The sequence below is a fragment of the Sus scrofa genome, chromosome 17, assembly GCF_000003025.6.
Source record: "Sus scrofa isolate TJ Tabasco breed Duroc chromosome 17, Sscrofa11.1, whole genome shotgun sequence".
In the NCBI taxonomy this organism is placed as follows: domain Eukaryota; kingdom Metazoa; phylum Chordata; class Mammalia; order Artiodactyla; family Suidae; genus Sus; species Sus scrofa.
Genome location: NC_010459.5, coordinates 50,780,519 through 50,797,983, shown reverse-complemented (window position 1 = coordinate 50,797,983; position 17,465 = coordinate 50,780,519). Strand labels below are relative to the sequence as shown.

At 42.9% G+C, this 17,465-nt stretch overlaps 1 protein-coding gene across 2 annotated transcripts in view; it reads right to left on the bottom strand.

Annotated features, from left to right (window-relative positions):
• CSE1L (chromosome segregation 1 like) overlaps nt 1,149-17,465 on the bottom strand; it is a 51,940-nt gene continuing 35,623 nt past the window's right edge. The window contains exons 15-25 of one of the 2 annotated variants that reach the window (XR_002339831.1): nt 13,582-13,718; nt 11,955-12,058; nt 10,351-10,448; nt 7,884-8,034; nt 7,538-7,746; nt 7,040-7,137; nt 6,855-6,940; nt 6,350-6,431; nt 4,186-4,332; nt 2,589-3,235; nt 1,149-2,264 (exon numbers count right to left, since the gene is read on the bottom strand). Coding sequence is in view for 1 of the 2 variants with exons in the window: in NM_001243215.1 (NP_001230144.1) it covers nt 1,661-1,750; nt 3,004-3,235; nt 4,186-4,332; nt 6,350-6,431; nt 6,855-6,940; nt 7,040-7,137; nt 7,538-7,746; nt 7,884-8,034; nt 10,351-10,448; nt 11,955-12,058; nt 13,582-13,718 (1,434 nt within the window). In the remaining variant the exon portion in view is untranslated. 2 annotated transcript variants of the gene reach the window in all.

Sequence of the window (17,465 nt, the reverse complement as noted above, 5' to 3'; positions counted from 1 at the left end):
GCACACAGCCGAGGAGGTAGTCTAGCAGCTTATTTGAGTGCCAAGTATAAACCGGAACCAATTCTGTTTGCCATTTCAGACTTTCTACCTATATTATATTCGTAGTTTAAAAATGGATCCCGGAGTTCCCGTCGTGGCGCAGTGGTTGACGAATCCGACTAGGAACCATGAGGTTGTGGGTTCGGTCCCTGCCCTTGCTCAGTGGGTTAACGATCCGGCGTTGCCGTGAGCTGTGGTGTAGGTTGCAGACGCGGCTCAGATCCTGCGTTGCTGTGGCTCTGGCATAGGCCGGTGGCTACAGCTCCGATTAGACCCCTAGCCTGGGAACCTCCATATGTCGTGGGAGCGGCCCAAAGAAATAGCAAAAAAAGACAAAAAAAAAAAAAAGATCCCAGTGCTCTCTCAATATCCACCTGCCAATGACCACTTAAGCCACACAGAAGTACATGGTTTAATGCACCCATGAAATTGTTAAACATAAAAGGCCTAAAGAATAAAACACATTGGTGAGACACTAGATTAAGCTGGAAATGTCTCAATGAACACAACAAAACCAACAGATAAAGAAAAGAAAGCATTCAAGTCAGATGCCTGAGATTTGGGGGGTAAAAACCCACAACCATCCGTGCAGAGTGAGATTCCAGTTTAACGGCACTACATGGACAGTGTAAAATTCCAGCGCGTGTAAAAGCTGCCTCCCTAACGAGAAAGACCACAGACCCCCTGGGCCGGTCTAGGGAGGGGCCAAGCTGGACCCACGTCGAGAGGCTCCTCCCAGATCTCAGGTTCTAAGACCCCGGGTTTTGAAAAGTTCCAACTAACCTCCAGACTGCAGAGAAGAGGATGTGAAAGAGAGCAAACATCCGCAGCGTCTAAAGCACTGACGAGCCTCGTGACGCCTGGCAGAGCATCTCCTTCCAACCCACAGAGGAAAGCGCCTTGCTGGAGTTTGTGCTGCTGCCCAGGGAACAGTCTAGCTAGAAAGTTCTAATAGATGAGCTCCAAACCTGTAGTAATCGTGCCCTTTCCTTCTAAGAAAGACTAAGTAATCAAAGTTTGAATTATTTAGAAATTACTTTATGGAGTGCAGGGGAGGAAAAAAAAGTAAAGAAATTCATTATAAAAACTTCAGCACCCAAAGCCTGTCCTTAAGGTGGTCTTAGATACATATTTTAGGGTTTTTTTTTTATTGCTGATAACAGATTTCCTTGGCAGGTTACACAAGTTATTTCTCAGCTTATTCACATTTCCAATAAAAGCTTAAGGAAACAGACAAAAATACAAGGGACACAAGAAATACGATGGCAAAGCCTCAAAACAAAAGGGTTTGGTAACAGGAAAAAAAAAGTACCTCCACAGTCTGCGTCCTTCACAATTTTTTAGAATTACGGAAACACTGCAATTGCTCAACTCAGCGTCACACACGAAGCTAGTAAAAATGTCCTTGTCGCTGCAAACTGAAGAAGTCAGCCATTTATATTCATGATCACACAAACCACCGCATCTGCTCAAGGTTCGGATTAAAGCAACATTTAATATTCTTTACAAGATGGAATCTGTGACAAGTTCAAAAGGAAAACTTGCTTTTTAACGCAGCTGTGCTCAGACTCGATGTCCTCAGAGACCGTCCTAGGCAAGGCCAATTCCAAAAAGCCAGAGTTCACAGCAGCGTCACGCTGGCCGCCTGAAGGTACCCCTGGAGGTACTGCAGCGCTTCTGCATTGAGGCTGGTGCTCACCATTGATGGAACCTACAGAGGATGGGGGGCAGACGCGCTGCTTGGTAGAGACCCTCACGCACCAGAACAACCCGCCCCGCCCCACGGGGGAGCTGCCGCAGCCGTGGAAAGGGTAATCCCTCAGCACTGACTCTTGAAGGGATTTGCAAGTAACTCAGAACTGCTTTTATACCTTCAAAGATGGATAGGTCGAGAAAGGGGATCCATGAGGAATTACTGCTTTAGTGCTCAGTGTGACAGTGGTACTGTGTGGGATTACCGAAAAAGTCCTATTTGTTCCTGATGCATAATGAGGTGAGTCTGGTTGAAAAGACAGGACGCCTAAGGCTTGCTCTAAAATTACTTACTGAAGAGCCACACACAAGGGCTTTTACCCTTTTTTCTGTATTTCGAGGTCTCCATAATAAAGCAATGAAAAGTGTAATAATCTTAGAGTTTCTAACTAATGCAATTACAAGGCCATTATTTGATGTACTCTATGATTCATTATTTCTGAGTATGTTGCAGTTAACAAGAAAATCAACACCTACATTTTTTTTTTTTTTTTTTTTTTTTTTTTTTGGTCTTTTTTGTCTTTTTTTTTTTGTCTGTTGTTGTTGTTGTTGCTATTTCTTGGGCCGCTCCCGCGGCATATGGAGGTTCCCAGGCTAGGGGTTGAATCGGAGCTGTAGCCACCGGCCTACGCCAGAGCCACAGCAACGCGGGATCCGAGCCGCGTCTGCGACCTACACCACAGCTCACGGCAACGCCAGATCGTTAACCCACTGAGCAAGGGCAGGGACCGAACCCGCAACCTCATGGTTCCTAGTCGGATTCGTTAACCACTGCGCCACGACGGGAACTCCAACACCTACATTTTAATAACTGAAACAATCCTTTCTGGGGAATAAATACATTTCTAATCCAAAGCTTTTATCCTCCTTTGTCTTTATTTGTAAAATCATTTGCACATGAGCCAATCTTTTTTTTCCCTGGCTGTACCTATGGCATGTGGAAGTTCCCAGGCCAGGGATCAAACACAGGGCACAGCAATAACCTCAGACACTGCAGTAACAACACTGGATCCTTAACCCGCTGTACCACAGGGGAACTCCAAGAGCCTGTCATTTTAATTTCTTTAAAAAAGGGCCTCGAAGACAACTCTGTGGGATGCTGACTATGGTGAACAATGCTCACAGAGCCCAGAACTACTGCCTTCTTGCCTTCCCGGGAAGGTCTGTTAATGGGAAGACCGATCGGAGGTCTCTGGCAACAACGACACTTACCCTTCCTGGGCAGGCAGTAGACAACTTGTGAAGCGACTGTGCCAGGTGAATTTTGGGGTTGTTTACCATTTGACCGACAGGATCATGCTCTTTTTTCCCAGCAAATGCCAACTGTGAGAAGGCAGTCTGGTATCCTGGTGTGTCTTCTATGTCAATAAAATGTTCTTCGTCAGGAATGGTGTCATCCTCAGGTAACTCAAACAGGCCAATCAGCGACTGTAACAAAGGGGTCCTGGGTTGGGAGATGACAGAAGATGTAAGCGACGACTTGAAAGACTTAAGCAATAAGGAGAAGCCCTCGGGACACTCAGCACAAGAGCAACACGAGGTCTCTGAAATTCCGATGGACACCAGTGCGAAAGCCTCTCCAGAAACCACCCTTCAATCCTTTCGGCCAAAGCACCCCAACTTCTCTCTTGGAAACTACTCCATCCCCAGAGCACTCAGAGCTGGCTGTGCAACGCGGGCCTGACTAATTACAAGGGCATGTGCGTCAAGCCCAACGAAGGAAGTTCAGCGCTTTAAGTTAGGAGAAAAAAGCCTCAAGTTGTCAGATCACTTGATGGAAGACGCTTGCCCGAGTGAAACCATACGAAGGAGAGGAGAGGCCAGAGGTCAAAAAAAGCAGGGCGCCAGACACAGAGCACAAGCACGGTAAGATCTTCTCTTGGCCTCTCTGTTTCACCTCTTAAAGACCTGAGCCAGGGACTGCCTGTTGTGGTGCACTGGATTGATCTGGCTTATTTCTGGAGGCAATGGTTCAATCCCTAGCCTGGCCCAGTGGGTTGGGGATCCGGCATTGCTGCAGCTCTAGTGGGCCGCAGTATGGCTCAGATTTGATCCCCTGGCCCAGGAATTTCGTTTGGCTCAGGGGCAGCCAAAAAAGAGGGAAAAAAAAAAAAAAAAGACTCAAGCCAGTTGACTCAGTGACTGTCATGAACGTCTTAGAGACGTCTCAGGCTCTCAAAGGGGCCCATGAGTTCCCTCCCTAAGTAGTTAACCAGAAACCAAGATCTTTCTAGACCCCCAAGAATCCACAAGGCATGTCTTGGATCTGACTGTTGCCAGGGGGGAAGCTGAGATCAGAACTCAATCCTTAGTCCCCAACAGAGTAAGCGTGGTTAATTCTGTAGTCACAGGGGAAGGAAACTCTTTCCAGAAATTTCACAATGGCGTACTTACCACAGCTTGGTGTACTCTGTATCCATCATTGGGGGACATTCTGTCAGTAATTTGGTTATACCAACCGCACAAATCTTTTTCTCTACATTCCCAGATACTTTCTGAATTTCAGGAATAATGATTTTTTCCAAAACCATTCCAAACATTCTATTAATCAAAGCAAAATAAATTCACTCAATATTTAATTACAGTAGCAGTCTAATTTAACCGTGAGATGTTTATGTTATTTACACCTAATGACTCCTTATGAATATAATAATACAAAATAACAAGTTTGCTTAATTCTGGTCAACTGAATGCAAGAGGCTTTAAGATGACAAAACAAAAACATCAAACCTCTACTCTGTGACCAATTGCCATCATCTGCTGTGAATACTACCATAAGCCTATGCTCAGGGAAAAGTCTTGACAGCCATTTTTTTGGTTTTATGGGTTTTTTTTCAAATTACTCAAGAATCTTTGAAAAAATGAGACATTAGGAAACAAGAGCAAGAAGGAAAAAGACTCACCATCACCCCATCATTCAACAATAACTAGTTTTTAACATTTTTGGATTGTAAACTTCCCAACTTTCTGTTTACATACCTGTACATGTATAAATGTTAATGGCTGTATATTAAGAAAATGATTTGGCCAATGCTTGCTTTTGGAAACATCCTAAAAGTTAAGTTTTTCATAATTTTAAATGATATAAAATTCTGCTTATACTTTATTACATTCTTTGAAGTGGAAATAGTAGGTATCAAAGAGCGTGGACAGGAGTTCCCATGGCAGTGCAGCGGAAACGAATCCCAACTAGTACCCATGAGTATGTGGGTTCAATCCCTGGCCTCATTCAGTGGGTTAAGGACCTGGCATTGCCATGAGCTGCAGTGTACGTCACAGACATGGATAAGATCTGGTGTGGCTGTGGCAAAGGCCAGCAGCTGCAGCTCTGATTCGACCTCTAGCCTGGGGCCTTCCATATGCCTTGGGTATGACCCTAAAAAGCAAGCAAGCAAGCAAACAAAGAGGACAAACAATTGGATGCTCTTAATAACAAGTTCATATATTTTGCTCCACAGAAAGACAATGCCGGAGTTCCCGTCGTGGCTCAGTGGCTAACAAATCCGACTAGGAACCACGAGGTTGTGGGTTCGATCCCTGGCCTCGCTCAGTGGGTCAAGGATCCGGCGTTGCCGTGAGCTGTGGTGTAGGTTGCAGACACAGCCCTGATCCTGTGTTGCTGTGGCTCTGGCGTAAGCTGGCAGCTGTAGCTCCGATTAGACCCCTAGCCTGGGAACCTCCACGTGCCATGGGTGTGACTCAAAAAAAAAAAAAAAAAAGAAAGACAATGCCAGTTTAGGCACCCTCTAGCACTGCTTGAAACTGCTCATTTCCTCACAATCTTCAATAGCTAGAAAGCATAATTTCTGGTATTTTCAGGTTAATTTACATTACTTATAGTTTACATTATTTGATAAAATACAGATACAGAGATTTAAACTGAAATTTCTCTCTAAGCAGTGGTCATCTATCATTCATTCCTTTATATCCTTTCTCTATTAACTGGGAAATGCTGCCTATCTACATTCTTAGGCACATACACTAAATAAGTCTGAGGCCAAATTGTACTACTCTCATTTGAAAAATCACTGTTGGGAGTTCCCGTCGTGGCGCAGTGGTTAACGAATCCGACTAGGAACCATGAGGTTGCAGGTTCGGTCCCTGCCCTTGCTCAGTGGGTTAACGATCCAGCGTTGCCGTGAGCTGTGGTGTAGGTTGCAGATGCGGCTCGGATCCCACATTGCTGTGGCCCTGGCGTAGGCCAGAGGCTACAGGTCCGTTTTGACTCCGAGCCTGGGAACCTCCATATGCCGCGGGAGCAGAGCGGCCCAAGAAATAGCAAAAAGACAAAAAAAAAAAAAAAAGAAAGAAAAATCACTGTTGGCCTTAACAGAGGCAGGCTCCTGGAGTAATGCCAGCTGTCTAACACTGGCTATAGAGGATGCCGGGGGAAGGCGTGGGGATACTTCTGGGAATTAGACTATTTTTAAAACCACAAAGATACTATGACTGCCTCAAGAACTATAAAGTCATCTATAAAACAGAGATATTGCTTTGTACTAAGATAACAAATTTTTTGCTTAAAAAACAGAACAATAATTTTTAAAAAAAGACTTACTTTGGTTGTATACCGTCAAATATTTCTTGCAGTGCTAGTGCCCCGTATTTTATGCAATACAAATTAATAAAGACTAAGAAACCTGTTGAAAGGAGATGCAGAGTATCAACACAGAGGACTCACTGCTCTAGAGCAATGTAGTGAAAGTCTGCCAGTATTCGCCAATCACTAGCACCCAGTGACTAACTCCGGCACCAACACTGGCCTTTCCATACAATTTAACATACAGAATTTCTGCCTTTATACTACAGTCATAAAAAGTCTTTACATACAGTCTCTCTGATTTATATTTCTTCATGGTATTTCTATTAAAAATGTCTTGGTATTTAAACTTACAAACCAACCTTTGGAACACACGCTGCTTTTGTGTTTGCAGACTATAAGCATCTTAAAACATTTTATACGAAGTTTCTAACTGATAAAGCTTATTGTAAGCATAAAGTCTAAGGGTTTTAGCCACCTTCCTTCATTATTTCTGTAGGAACAGCCAAATGATTTTACTTACTCTTGATAAACTTGGTTGTTTTGGAATTCTGAAGTCTTTGGAATAGCAGAATGAAGATTTGCTTCCTGTACTGGTCAACTGACTCACTAAAGAAATGAATAAAAGCGGTAACCTAAATTGAGCCTTCTCCCGAGTACATAACAGAATCCTCAGTTAACGTACAGCGAGGTTACAGTCATACTCACGGAGGCATGTGCTCTATTATACTGTTTAGAAGATAAAAACCTTGGTGGTCATTGGCTTTGGATGCAATCAGCTTCTGAAAGACACCTAACAACCCAGGCTACAACAAATTAAATAATAATTAGGTAAAGAGGCAAGGAGTAATCGTTCCAAAAGTTAAATAAGTGATATATTTTGGGGAAACGTGCATGCTGTCATAATCCAATAGCGTTTTTTCTGTATTTCTCACTTTTGAAGTGTAGAGAAAAAAACAAAATCCCAAACAATAAGCCCTTAAAGTTTGTAAAATAAAATTATTTGGCTCTTATTATCTCCATGGCAGAAAATACAAAATAAGGATGCCTGCCCTTCTAATAAAATATACATTAATGTTTTCTATGAATTACTTTATTAAATTTAAAAAATGTTTAAAAATCTGTCATCTGTCATCCTTAGTTTCCATTACCTTATAAAATTAAAGTTTACAGCAAAAAAAAAAAAAAAAAAAAATTCTGACTCACGATTTTGTCAGCTGCAGCACTTGCTATTGTATTTGAACCTCGTTCTAAGAATGCTTGGAGAAGCCTCACTAGAGCAGGAATATTTCCTGTTCTTTCCCAAAGCACTGGCTGAAGGAGATGAGGAAATAAGGCCATATAGGAAGATGGGATGTCATTTTTGTGTGTTTCCAGAAGCAAAGACATCACTTGAAAGACATACGGAATAAATTCTGTTGATGAAAATAAAAACAGAGTTGTCAGCTTCAAGATGAATGGCTCTGACATAAAAAATACCTACCTCTTAGGCATTTTATACCCACTTTAAGAAGTGTATTCAACTGGAAAAAAATAACTTTCCTTCACTTACCTTGTACATCATTTTGTAAAATTTCAGTAAACACCAGAAACAAAGCCTCCTCGAAATTTACAACAGCAGCAGGGTTAGCCTTGCAAGTTATTCTTATGGATAAACATATTGCTTCAAACATATAGTGATTAAAGTGAGGTTTGCTTGGGTTCTGAAATTAAAAAAAAAAAAAAAAAAAAAAAAAGCTTATGACTCTAATAATCCAAGTGACTATATTAAAAATAACCTAGAACACATCCAACTTTACTGGGAATGTGTTAAAAGAGATTCTATTTTTCTGGCCACACCCATAGCATGTGGAAGTTCCTGGGCCAGGGACTGAACCTGTGCCACAGTAGTGACCCGAACTGCCGCACTGACAATGCTGGATCCTTAATCTGTTGTGCCAGAAGGGAACTCCCAAGAGATGTCATTTAAAACGAACAAACAAACAAACAAACAAACCAATATTAAGAAAAAACACCATTACACTAGAAAGCTTGCATACATGCTAAAATTTTATACTGACTTTAAAATTCAGAAAATAATAGTCACTGATGCCTGTTTGGAATTTTTTTTTTTTTTTAAATGGGCAAAAGTCTACTTAGGAAAAAAACTTCAGAGTCATAGGGAGGTGACGACACAACCCTCAGCTGCCAGCACTTGTAAGGAACCTTCTTAACCCAGTGTGCTTTGCCGGAGCCGTCACTGTAAGTAGTGGTGGGAGAGACGAGCGAGGACACGCAAGGCCTGACCCTGCCACGAGCCCTGTGTGGGGCCTCAGGCAACCCTTCACCTCTTTGGGCCTCAGTATGTCTCCCTTCACAGTGACAATCCTTCATAACAGGGGTTTTCAATTTTCTTTTTCAAACAAAATCCTTGTTGGAACGCTACCACATAAATGATGAACCCAGAAGATGAATGTGTATGAACAGGGGCAGGTAAAAGTGAGAGACGCTGCTTCTCTTTTCTCTCAACTGCCCCAAACCCACGCAGGCCTGAGACCCTTACCTGGAACTCGGCAGAAAATGATCACTAGTCTCAAAGTCCCTCTACTACTTACTTCCTAGGGAGTCATCTCCTTTTCAAATAGTAACTGAGAACAAGCACCTGCAAAGGAATTTTGTTGGCCTAAACCAATTTTTTTATTTTCTAAAAACGGGTATTGATATTTAAATATGGATCAAAATATCTATACCTTTTTTTTTTTTTTGTCTTTTTAGGGCTGCACCCGCAGCATATGGAGGTTCCAAGGCTAGGGGTCTAACCGGAGTTACAGCTGCCGGCCTATACCACAGCCACAGCAACCTGGGATCCAAGCCACATCTGCACCCTACAGCACAGCTCACGGCAATGCCAGATCCTGAACCTACTGAGCAAGGCCAGGGATCAAACCTGCGTCCTCATGGATGCTAGTCAGATTCGTTTCCGCCGAGCCTCGACAGAACTCCAAGAAACTAAAATTTTTGATCAGAGGAGTGAACTTTATTTTTGAGTCAAAAAGTATAGACACAAGAGTCAAAGAGTATAGACACAAAGTATTATTTCCAGAAGGCTTAAGGAACAATAAAACATAATGAAGTCTGAACAGCGTCTTTTGCGTCCATCTGGTGCAAAGCCTACTTCTTCCATCTAAGATTATGTCAGATCATTTGTACTTTTTCGGTTTTCTTCAGGTGAACATGTGTTAGTGAGAACAGGAGTTCCTGTTGTGGCTCAGCAGGTTACAACCTAACTAGTATCCATTAGGATGTGGGTTCGATCCCTGGCCTCACTCAGTGGGTTAAGGATCTGGCGTTGCCACGAGCTATGGCAAAGGTTGCAGACGTGGCTCAGATCCCGCACTGCTGTGGCTGTGGTGTAGACCGTTGGCTATAGCTCCAATTCACCCCCTATCCTGGGAACCTCCATATGCTGCAGGTAGGGCCCCAAAAATCAAAAAGCAAAAATAAAAAACAAACAAAAAAAACCCCACCAAAATAAAATGAGAATAAAAATGTTTTAAAAATTTCTGAGCCTACACTTAAAGGTAAGTGCTGCCATGTCTCCAATCTCATGTCATCCCACACATTCAGAATCACACACCAACTATCAGAAGAATTCATAGATCTTAGTCTGTCAGACCTGTTGCAGGGAGTTTTGAGGCTAAAACAGTTTGGAGCATTTAGGTCAAAAAGCAACTGCAGGAGTTCCCGTCATGGCACAGTGGTTAACGAACTCGACTAGGAACCATGAGGTTGCGGGTTCGGTCCCTGGCCTTGCTCAGTGGGTTAATGATGCGGCGTTGCCGTGAGCTGAGGTGTAGGTTCCAGACGTGGCTGGGATCCCTCGTTGCTGTGGGTCTGGCGTAGGCCGGTGGCTACAGCTCCGATTGGACCCCTAGCCTGGGAACCTCCATATGCCGCAGGAGCGGCCCTAGAAAAGGCAAAAAGACCAAAAAAAAAAAAAAAAAAAAAAGCAACTGCACTCTCAAAACTGGTTCTGTTACCTTACTAACAGCTAATAGCTTCTGTGTAAGCTGTGTGATGAGAGTAGGGATGTAGGGGATTATGGCTTCTTGTAGAAGGGAAAAACTTCTCATGATAGCTGTAAAATATAAAAAGAGCAAAAACAAAGAGTTTAGTTAAACCTCAGAACAAAACAGTGATGGGGGTGGGGGAAGTCCACTGACTCATCAACTAAAATTTTAAGACCTTTAAAACAACCCCTAGATAGCTCTCTATATTTAAAAATAATTTAAACTTCCCTTCATTTTTAAAATTAGGCCAAGGATTGGCAACAAAGTTTAGCTGGAAAGTATTATTTCCAGAAGGCTTAAGGGACAATAAAATATAATGAAGTGACTACAAAGGCAGACAAAGAGGAGGGGGAAGAAGTGACGGGGGAGCAGCAGGTGGAGGGGAGGGCTACTTTGAGTCCCTTCTTTTCAGAATAAATCAGTGGCATGAAATGTTTACCCCTCGCCTATTGGAAATATGATCACAGCACACCAGAAGCTGAAAGACAAGGACACCTGCCCATCTCCTCCCAAAAGAGAAATTAGGAGCCCAAGAAAAATTGAAAGAACACACACATATAAAACTATGGAGAGGGCCCATCCTGCAAAAGTAACAGTGCGTTAATAGGCACCTGAAAACATCTGGCTTGGGAGAGCAATCCACTATTAAGCGAAAAAATGTACGCTAGCTGATTTTGCACAAACAGAAGAGATGTTTACTAAACGGCACTCCTGCTATACGCCGAGCACGCAGTTAGCCTCTCCTGCCTCCTTCACTTGCAGCGACGGTGAAGACCTGCCTCCCGAACCACTCCCTGCCCTTCTCCTCAGCTCAGGCCTCACGTGCTAGACAAAGTCAAAGGTTATAGGTGCATCGGTGCCCCTCCTCGCTGGCACAGGGTCCTTCCATTCACTCATAGTATTTATTAGGGTGGTTATCACACACGGGTGCCCCTGTACCTCCTAGGGACATGAACCAGTTAGCCACCTCACACAAATGGGCATTTAACAACAGGAGTTACACATCACTGCTGGGAGAAAGACAGTGCTGAACAAACACACACCTAGATGTCCAGTCACACACACGTAGAAACACACGTACACACATATACACTCCGCAGTCTGGGCCCATGCCAGAGGCATCAGGAAGATTCTCTGAAAAGCATTTCCCATGAGCCCATCTTGGAGTGCAGCCCTGCCTGAGACGAATAAGGCTGTCCCAGAGCTGTCACCGAGATGCTCCTGGTGTAGCACCTGCAGCATGTCTGTGGGCTCTAGCACACACCCAGGTTTCACACCAAGCCTCACTCAGTGTCTGGGCTCATCCTTGCCCTCAAAAAAGTCAATCTAGGAGAAGAAAAATAAGTTTGCTACATTTTCTTTACTAAGAGGAGTTCTGTATCAAGGTTAAATTTTTTTCCGAAAATACTGTTAACAATAAACAGTATTTTTCACTTAAAAATATCTAAACCCATCTAATTCTTTATAAATAGTATCTGGTTCATAGACTACATAACCTCAAGTACAGCTCAGAGTATTTTTACCACCCGTTATCTGAGATTATATACTTATAGAACACCAAGGAAATGGCCTACCTTTCATAATATATTCATTTTCTGAAGAGCCAGGAAGTGTGAGAGCTTTGAAAAGGTTTGTTAGCAGAATCTCAACAAACGGTGCGATTTCTGCAGCTGTAAAGCTATAGATGAAAAAACAGCTTTCAGTCACTACCAACTCTTGAGCTTTTCACTCTGGAATACCCTTGGCAACTACTAAATCACACTTCTTGGCATACAAGCGAGCCATTTCCCACCACTGACAGTCGGCAGAAAGCTCAGGAAAATATTTCTTTTACAACTGCTCATTTTAAATTCCTAAGAAGGCACATCTGGGACCAAACACAATTAAACCCCAAACCAGGCAGGCTCAACAGCATCTAAAGCCGTTCAGGTCATCTTTGGTTCACATCTGTCATGACCAAGAACAGAATTCAACTGTCATCTAGTTTTCCAGGAGGTAGAACAGGTTCAGAACTGTTTCCTACATAATGTTTGAGCCTGAAAACAGGTACTGGATTGATTCACCTTAAAGGAAATCCTTTCAACCCTTAATTGGCCACTGAGCACATCTATACTTCAAGTTCTTGATAAAGAAAAGAAACTAGAATATTTTCCATCTCTTATCCAAAGCTCAGTTTTAAGAAATAACACTGCTGACAAATGGTCTGAAAGACACACAGACCAACCATCCCCCTACATTTAAACCTTGGATCAGGCTACTACCTTAGACCCTGGAGAATTACTTTCCGTCAGCTGTGTCACATCTCTGCACTGAGTGAGATTACAAAAACAGCCAGGTGAAAATAAGCATGATGTTGCTAAGAACACTGCTAGGACACAGTATGTCCACTTCTGAGATACCTTCTGAATAACTTTATTATTTATTTATTTATTTATTTATTTATTTTTGCCACACCCAAGGCATATGGAAGTTCCCAGGCCACTTCTGAGATACCTTCTGAATAACTTTATTATTTATTTATTTATTTATTTATTTATTTATTTTTGCCACACCCAAGGCATATGGAAGTTCCCAGGCCACTTCTGAGATACCTTCTGAATAACTTTATTATTTATTTATTTATTTATTTATTTATTTTTGCCACACCCAAGGCATATGGAAGTTCCCAGGCCAGGGACTGAATCTGAGCCACAGCTGTGGCAAGGCTGGATCCTTTAACCCACTATGCCAGACCGGGGATCAAACCCACACCTCTGCAGCAACCTGAGCCGCTGGAGTCATATTCTTAACCCACTGTGCCACAGCAGGAACTCCTGAATAACTTTTATTTTAATCTCATGGGCATTATGGGAATTTTAACTCACCAAGCTTTTCTCTTTGCCTTGGCTGCTAGAGGATTCCACATAAAATTAAAGAGTTTCTTTAACTACTGTATAGGGTCCTTTGCCACATTTCTATTTATTAACCTCATACCCCAGTTATTTTTCCTTTGGTGCAATTTCCTCTATTTAACTTTACTGTCATAATGTACCTATTTTGGCATGTGGTCTCGAATCCTTTTGGAATGAGAAACCGTATAAATGAGTAAAATGTACAGATTTCTTTTTTCTACCTACCAATAAAATGATGTGTACCAACACCTCTGACCAGTACAGAATAGTCTCCACCCCAAGATGAAAAAACACAGAATCCAATACTTACAGAGTGGCGTTGTTAGGCCCTCTCATAGTAAACAGTCTCTCAAGAGCATGTGCAGCGTAAGTATGAACAACAATACTTTCAGCTTGAAGATGATTAATCAACAGAGGAATAGAGACTAAAAGATGCTCTTTTGGTACCTGAAAAAACAATAATATACATGGTCTAACTCAGTGATGTTATCTTTCAGCAAAAGACAAACGGTAGAGAAGGACGTTCTATTTCTAAAAAGTGTGTTTTGTTCAGCTATTACAATGGAGAAATCAAAACCTCTACCTCCATATAATGGTTCAATTCACATTCACTTTTCCAATTCTCTTTCTCCAAGCATAAAACTATAATTAAGGTAAAATTCTGTAGGTAAAAGAATACACCATAAAATAATAATATCATGGAGACAGACTGATTTCATTAATCTTAGGTACTATTCTTTCCACTAGCAGGGATTTCTTGAAAAAGTCATTCAGGCTCTTTGTGCCTCATTTTCTCTTCTTCAAAAAAAGGAGAATAAGCAAACTCATCTTCATTAAAAACCTCTAAAATTTTAGAATATCCATCAGTCTTTAAAATAGAACAGCTTCGGAGTTCCCATCGTGGCTCAGTGGTTAACGAATCCAACTAGGAACCATGAGGCTGCGGGTTTGATTCCTGCCCTTGCTCAGTGGGTTAACGATCCGGCGTTGCCGTGAGCTGTGGTGCAGGTTGCAGACGTGGCTCGGATCCCGTGTTGCTGTGGCTCTGGCGTAGGCCAGTGGCTACAGCTCCAATTGGACCCCTAGCCTGGGAACCTCCATATGCCGTAGGAGCGGCCCTAGAAAAGGCAAAAAGACCAAAAAATAATAATAAAATAAAATAGAACAGCTTCACAAGGTTGCATGTAACCCTGGTGGTTACCTGTCAAAGACATAGAGAAATCAAAACTCGAGCGAGAGGATCAAGACGGCAGAGGAGTAAGATGTGGTGCTCACCTTCTCCCACAAATACACCACAAAAAAATCCTACAAGGAGAACGATTCCCACAGAACATCTACTGAGCACTGGCAGAAGAACTTAAACCTCCAAAAAGGTCAAGAAACCCTCCACATAACTGGGTAGAACAAAAGAAAAAAGAGAGAGAAAGACAGCAAAGGAATGAGGACGGGACTAGCACTCCCGAGCAGGAGGTGTAAAAGAGAAAAGGGACCCACACCTTAGGAAGCCACCCAACTGACAGGGAGATGAGCCAGAGGGACCTCGAAGTCACGAGAAAGGCACAGCAGCTGGACTGAGGAGGGCAAAGCAGAGTGAGAGCTGCAGAGATCCTTTACACCACTGCCCTGGACACCACAGCCTGAGACATTGGGACAAGGGCTGGGCAGTGAGATTCAGGCTCTGGAGGTCAATTCTGGGGAGAGGACTAGGGGTGGCTGTGTGGAGACAGCCAGAGAAGCTAGGGAGCAGAAAGCCACAGCAGTGGGAACGCGGGAGGCGGTCTGGGCCCACCGGAGAAGCAAGGCCGCCACTGTCACGGAGGGCGAGAGGCAGACCCCCTGAGGAATCTCCTTCCCTGCACAAGCACAGACTCTCAGAGGGCAGGGCGCCTCTGGCACAGGCTATGGGTGGGGAGGTGCCACTTGCTCGGGCTATAGGTGGCCAGGCACCTCTTGTGTGGCTAAGGGCAGCAGGGAGCCAAGCACAACGCAGCACCTCTTGTGTGATCTACAAGCGGCAGGAACAAACCATAGCAGTCATGTCAGACACCAGAGGGGGGCGTGGCCCACCATCACTAGGAGTCTGTGAACAGGCTCCACGGGCGGCCCCAGCCACCTCAGAGGTGGGCAAAGAAGAGGGCACTGCAACTGAGTACCACCCGTTGTTACTCTCACTCCCCCTGCTGCTGCCACTGCCGAATGCTCAGGGCAGTGCAAACACAACACCTGATCACTGTCACTTCCCAGTGCCCTGCAGCTAGGGGCAGCCTGTGCCACTTTCCCAGAGGTCCTTGCCACTGTCGAGGGCCCAGCAACCAGACACTGGCTACTAGCCCTGCCCGTTTCTCCCATCTCCCCGGAAGCACAGGCAGTTCCCTAAAAATAAAAAACCCTCACAAAACACCCAGGGGCACACGCACATATAAACAGTCCTCCAAGACTACAGTAGTTGTTTTCCTTAAACTCACAGAACAAAAAAAGTATAAGCAAAATGAAGAAGCTCAGGAACCATTCCCAATTAAAAGAACAGGAGAATGCACCTGAAAGAGAAAATAATGAACCAGACCTCTGCAGTCCAACAGACACAGAGTTCAAAAAGGAGACAGTGAAAATACTGAAGGAATTAAGAGCGAATATGAAGGAATTAAAAGCAGATATGAAGAGTGATGCAGAGTCTTTAGAAAGGAACTAGAAAATAGAAGGAGGAGCCAAGAAAAATTAGAAAATTCCTTTGCAGAGATGCAAGCTGAGTTAAAGGCACTGAAGAGCAGAATGAACAACACAAAGGAACAGATCAGTGACTTGGAAGATAGAATAATGGTAATCACCCAATCAGGACAGCAGATAGAAAACCAATGAAAAAACATGAAAGGAATGTAAGAGATCTATGGGATAATATAAAGCAGGCCAGTCTGTGCATAATAGGGATTTCAGAGGGAGAAGAAAATGGTGATTGAAAATATATTTGAAGAAATTATGTCTGAAAACTTTCCAAATCTAAAGGAAACAGTTATCAAGACAAAGGAAGCACAGAGAGCCCCAAACAAGTTGAACCCAAACAGGCCCACACCAAGACATATTATAATTAAAATGGCAAAACTTAAAGACAAAGAGGGGATTCTAAAGCAGCAGGAGAAAAACAAAGAGTTAATTATAAGGGAACCCCCATAAGACTATCAGCTGATTTCTCTACAGCAACACTATAGGCCAGAAGTGAATGGCTAGTCAAAGTTCTAAAAGGGAAAAATCCAGGAGTTCCCATCGTGGCTCAGTGGTTAACGAATCCGACTAGGAACCATGAGGTTGCAGGTTTGATCCCTGGCCTTGCTCAGTGGGTTAAGGATCTGGCGTTGCCGTGAGCTGTGACTGTGGTGTAGGCCAGTGGCTACAGCTCCGATTGGACCCCTAGCCTGGGAACCTCCATATGCTGCAGGAGTGGCCCTAGAAAAAGGCAGGAAGATAAAAAATAAATAAATAAAAGGGGGAAATCTGCAGCCTAGAATACTCTATCCAGCAAGAATAACATATGAAAATAGCAGAAATAAATAATTTCTCCAACAAACAAAAACTATACTAAACCCATTCTAAAAGAAATACTGAAAGGTCTCCCCTAAACAAAAAAGAATTAAGAAGAGACAGAATGGAGGAAATCACAATTGAGAAGCAATCAATTAAATAAGCCAGTATTCAGATCTAATAGAATAAAAAATAAACTACTGCAAAAGCAATGATAAACACAAGGAACAGCAAAAGACAAACATGAAGATATTAAAAAAGGACCTCAAAATCATAAAATGTGGAGAAGGAAAGTAAGAAAATCTAAACTCTTTTTCTCTAGAATGTGTTTTGGCCTATATGACCATCAGGCTAAAGTAAGCAGGTATCAGAAGGGGTTAACATACTTGAAAAGCAGGGCAACCACAAATCAAAACCAAACATTACATTCACAAAAACTAAGAAGAAAAAGACACAAGCATAAAATAAAAGGAAATCATCCAACCAAAAAAAGGGAACAAAGGAGAAACACAGAATCAACTGGAAAACAAGATTTAAAATGGCAATACATACATCTTTATCAGTAATTACCTTAAACATCAGTGGACTGAATGCTCCAATCAAAACACACAGAGCAGCAGACTGGATAGATAAGCAAGAGCCTACAATCTGCTGTCTACAAGCGAGTCACCTTAGGGCAAA